We start from the raw sequence: 4,947 nt of genomic DNA on the forward strand, positions 1-4,947 counted from the left end.
TGATTTGGTGTGTATAAGCCTGGGATCTGTGTTGAGAACTCAGATGGAGGCCTGGGGGGGGGTCAGGGCAGGACCACCGGCAGATGCCTGGGCCTGCAAGACCCCCCATTTCAGAAAAACCATAGGAGAATGGCACTCCTGCTGCCTCCAGGGCTCATGCCCCTGTGGCTAAGATGCCTCTGGAACCACCTTACAGAATAATGTGCTGTCCTTGTGAGGGCTCAACAAGTGGGCTCGTTAGGGTCTAAATGCAGGATAAATGCTGAGCCCTTTGGAGGCAAATGCACCATCAGGGCTGGAAATGCCGGCTGACTCTGTCTTCAGTTACACCCATCCAGCCGGCCAGCCCAAACACCTGCAAATCCTCCACCTTCCTCTGTCATGGCACCTGGTCCTCAAGGGAGGGAGGGAGGGAGGGAGGGAGGGAGGGAGGGAGGATGCAGCCTTGGGTTAAACTATTTTAAGATGCATTTTCCTCATAACCCAATAACCTGCCTGTATCTGGGGAGACTTTTCCAAGCGACAGCATGAGTGTGCTTCCCTGGGTTCCCTTGAGGACCACTCCCAGCTCATTTCCACCACTTACGTCGGTTGGTGCGGATGGGGTCCGACCACAGGGTCTGGTCCTGTACCAAGCCTGTGGACATATTGACCAGGACGTACTTGAATCTGGAAGGAAATGGAGCAGGGATGACTTCTTTCCATCCTGTGAGCCTCAGCCACAGGGAGGGGGAGGGACCGGGGCAGAGCTGGGACTCGTAGGAGATGGAGATCTAGGTGGACCCAGTGAAGCAGGGGGCGGCCTCTGGCAACAAAACGCTGCTGGACTTTGCATTGGCAGCACCTTTGCTCACGTTTTTCCACAGCTCAGATGCCACCTCATCCACAAAGCAGTTGGAGCCTAGGCTCTCTCTCTGGGAGCCCCTCTGTTTCTCTGCCATATATATTGTGCACGTAGCAGATTTGCTGAGTACTGACCCATCTGTCCTTCTTGCATTTTTGCCTTTCTCTATTCCCAGCCTGGTCCTTGGTCTCACAAAAGTGACTTAAAAAAAAAAAAAAAGGAATAATATCCATGTGCAGCCCCAATGCCCTGTGATAAAGGCTAACTTTATATGCAGAAAATCCCAATCAAGTGTTACAAATCATAAAGGAAGATCAGGTGACACAGTACAGAATACCCATGGCCTGCTTTAGGTCTTATTCACCCTCAGTTAAAAATGATGGATGTTCTGAGATCAAAGAAATCAACAGCCTCTAGTCTGACACTTAAAAAAAAATGAAGACCCTTAAAATCTTTGTAGCATCCAGTGTTTTGCTTAATCCCTGCTTCTCTAGGTTTGAAGTTGAGAATTCCAGAGGCTGGGATGTGTGCCCTGTGTCCCCTAGGTAGGGTGGGCTCAAGTAGGAGGGAGAGGTTTTCCCACGTTAAGACCAAGGTCAGAGGTAAAGGTTGAGGGTGGGGGAGAGGACAGCCAGGACTCAGGTCCTGCCCAGTGGCCAAGGCCAGAGGAGGGCTGAGCCCTGTGAGAGGATGGAGGTAAGGGATGGCCTGGGCCCCAGATGTGGCCTAGAGGGTACAGAGACCCCAACCTAGGCGTCCCCGTGGTAACAGGGGTGGGTGTAATCAAAGCTTGGCACTGGGTAAGACGCCTGGCCCTGGGTCGGGCTGAGCCCCTAGCTCGGCACAGAGAAGATGCTCAGGAAATACGCGTGAAAATGAGCCGCTGTGCGCTCCCTGCAAGCGCACCCTTCCACGGGTGGGCCACGAAAGGGCGCGCTGCAGGGAGGCGGGAGAAGTCTTTGCGCTGAGCCCCAGCTTTTCTCGAGGTGACCCCCTTCCCTCTCTGGACCACAGCTCCTTCCCTGTCAAACGAACTGCCACATGGGTGATGGGCCAGGACCAGGTGCATAACTTGTAGGGCCCAGTGTAAAAAGGAAAATGCAGCCCCTAGTTTAAAAGTTAAGAATTTCAAGATGGCAGTGGCAGAGCATTAAGCCAAGAGGGGGTCCTTCTGAGCACAGGACCCTGTGCATGGTCACAAGCCCAGGAAGCCAGGAATCCTTTATGGCACCCGGGACGGTCCTGGCATGTGGTAGGCTCCGGAGAAATGTGGCTTCTCACACTTCACCGGTTCTAGGTCGCCCCACGTCGGGGCTGGGGCACACCTGCCCCTCTCCCGCAGCCGTTCACACCCACCTGTATTCCGTGGCTGCTGACAGGGGTGGGTTGCAGAGGCCCCAGAAGTTGGGGTCAGACAGGCAGGTCCCATTGGTGCCCACCCTGACCAGGTATGCGTTCAGGATCTCCGAGGCCCGGGACACATCCCTGACAGCATCCAAGCTGGGCAGGTCGCTGCAGGGGGTCAGGTCAAAGGCCGCCGCCTTGTAGGGGCCTGTCCTCCCTCCCTCTGTTTGCTGGAATGTCGAGCTGAGTGGGGCCTTGGTGCTGTCCTGCACAGAGGCGTTCCTGAAGCTGGCTGGAGAGGCAGTGCCGGGAGTGAGGTTCCTGGCCACCCCAGCTTAGTCACTCACTCAGTCATTCAACAAACATCCCTAAGCATCCTCTCTGCGCCAGCGCTGTACTGGGCCCTGAGGTCTCTTCCTTACTTGCTGGGTGATCTTGGACCACTCACTTTACCTCTCTGGACCCTCTGTGAAATGGGAGGAAAATACCTCGCAGTGCCTGCACATTGGGATTGGGCGCAGGTAGGCAGTCAATACTTGTTTGCTGAAAGAATAAAATGATGACCCCACAGGAGCTGCTGTAAATGGCTGCTGGCTAGAAACGTAGGAGGTTGTCATCGGGTCCCCACTCTCAGATCCCAGGGTTGCTGCCAGTGAACAGGTCGGGGCTGGCCCAGAGCCAGCAAGTCCGAATGCGTGGCTTCCATCCCAAACACCGATCTTGAACTACCGCGGGAAGCCTTGGGCAGGACTTGAGCTCGAGGACCAGAGAATCTGATTTGCTCTCCAGCTCCGGGAGCTCCCATGAGCTGCTCAGCCTCTCTGAGCCCCGATTATTTGCCCGTGTGATATAGCATCCTAACAGTTAACCTTGCAGGCAGGTTGTAACTATTCGCTCTAAGGTGTGCGAAGCACGAAGCACAATGTAAGTACTCAGTGCTTGAAGCTGTTATTATTCCCGCCACTAGACTGGATGTCCCTCCAGGGCAGATGCACGTCTGGGACCGCAATCACCCAGCCCAGGGCTGGCACAAAGCGGGCACCAGTGCATGTCAGTGAGGTGCATGGGTGGTTTAATTGCAGGGATGGAGCACCCCTCTACCTGTCTCCTTCCCTCCTGCCTGCAGACAGGTCAAAGCCCCTTTCAGAGCAGCCCAGAGGAAGCAGGACCCTTACCTGAGTCGACCAGGACATAGAGGTACACCTCGTAGGTGCCATGGAGGGCCGCCGGGCTGTCAAACGTGCAGAGAGGCTTTTCCAAGGCCACGGTGGTGAGTGTGGGGTTGCTGGTGGCAAAGGTCACACTAGCCAGCTGGGGCTGGAGGTTCACACCTGCAGGAGCAATGAGGCCAGGAGCTGACCCCCAGCAGAACTGTCCACACCTAGGCGCATGCGCTGCGCGCACGCGCGCGCGCACACACACACCCCCTGCAGACACGGGCAGCGTCCCCGCCCCCACCCAGCCATCCTGACCAGAACCAGGAAATCCAGCTGAACTACTGTCTCGCTCCCCCCAACAGACATCCCGTCACCGAGAACCCCATTGCTCCTCCTACGCATCTCTCCACCCGTCATCCCGGCCTGAGTCCGCCCTCTTCACCTGGACCCTAGGAAACAGCCTTCCCCGATCCTCTGTGTGCCTCTCCTGCTGGGCCCCTTCCTGGCTCCCCACTGCCCTCCAACACGGTCCAGCCTCTCTGGAGAGGCAGTGAGGTCCTGAAGCTCTGGGCCTTGCCTCGTAAGTCTCCAGTCTCCCCTCCATGCACACCCCCTGACCTCATGCTCCGGTCACACCGATGGACAATGGGTGGGAGGTTCCCAGGATAGACAATGCCACCCCCCTCCTCCCTGAACTTGCCCATGCTGCCCCTTCACATGAAATAGCCCTCCGTGTCCCGAGTCCAAGCATCACCATGAGTCTAGTCCAGTCCCTTCTCTGCTCTCCCACAGTCCCCTGTGTTTCTCTTGCAGCACCCAACACAGAGCCCTCGAATCCCCATCAGAAGAAGCCTATTAATCAACTTTGGCTATTATTATTAATATCTGGGTCCCCAGAGGCTGCACAGGGCCTGGCACAGAGCAGGCATCTGTGCCCATTCCTGGAGGGAATAAGTTCCCATTCCTGGTGCCACTTTCCATCCAGGCTCCTCTGGGGACCCTTCAGGAGGATCAGGGTGCAGGACACGCGCCGGGACACAGCTGCCCGCCCTCCCCGGGCACAGCCCCCTCCTCTCATCCGCTGTTTACCTGAGCCAAGTCGCAGGCAGCCGAGGGCCAGCAGGACCCAGAGCGGAGGCATAGCCCGAGAGAAGCTGCGACAGGGCGGGCGGTCCAGGGGGCGAGCGTGCACCGCGCCTCTCCCGCCGCGCACACCTGTCCGCCCTGGGCCCCCGGCGCGCCCCGCCCCCGCCGCAGCCAGCCAATCTTCCGCCTCCTCGCAGGATATTTGCATAAATCCCGCCCCGGGCTCCCCCGGACCGCGAGGTGTTCAGGGCACAAATCCATCCCCGCCGGACCTTCCCCGTCCCCTGACCGAAGCTCCTACTGTGTGCCGAGGCTGGAGCGGCGCTTTCAGGGCGTCTCTCGCCTAATGAGACCTTGGGGGCAAACCACGCCCTCTCTGAGCCTTAGTTTCCACACTGTAAAGTGGGGACTCTGATTCCTTTATGGAATTCTATTTATGGAAACCCTACTACGTGCCACTCACTGGGCTCTTGTGAAGATGAAACGGGTTAACGGGTGAAAGTGGTGTCATGGAAA

At 57.3% G+C, this 4,947-nt stretch overlaps 1 protein-coding gene across 2 annotated transcripts in view; it reads right to left on the reverse strand.

Moving 5' to 3' along the window:
- Positions 1-4,518, reverse strand: part of UPK3A (uroplakin 3A) — a 7,940-nt gene extending 3,422 nt beyond the window's left edge. Inside the window, exons 1-4 of one of the 2 annotated variants that reach the window (XM_007453918.1) lie at positions 4,435-4,518; positions 3,364-3,519; positions 2,201-2,480; positions 587-669 (exon numbers count right to left, since the gene is read on the reverse strand). In XM_007453918.1, the coding sequence (XP_007453980.1) occupies positions 587-669; positions 2,201-2,480; positions 3,364-3,519; positions 4,435-4,486 (571 nt within the window). In that variant the 5' untranslated portion in view covers positions 4,487-4,518. The remainder of the gene's footprint in view (positions 1-586; positions 670-2,200; positions 2,481-3,363; positions 3,520-4,434) is intronic. The other variant, XM_007453919.1, reaches the window with a different exon arrangement.
- Positions 4,519-4,947: the final 429 nt, after the last annotated feature.

Source organism: Lipotes vexillifer, unplaced genomic scaffold (assembly GCF_000442215.2).
Source record: "Lipotes vexillifer unplaced genomic scaffold, Lipotes_vexillifer_v1.1 scaffold382, whole genome shotgun sequence".
Taxonomy (NCBI): domain Eukaryota; kingdom Metazoa; phylum Chordata; class Mammalia; order Artiodactyla; family Lipotidae; genus Lipotes; species Lipotes vexillifer.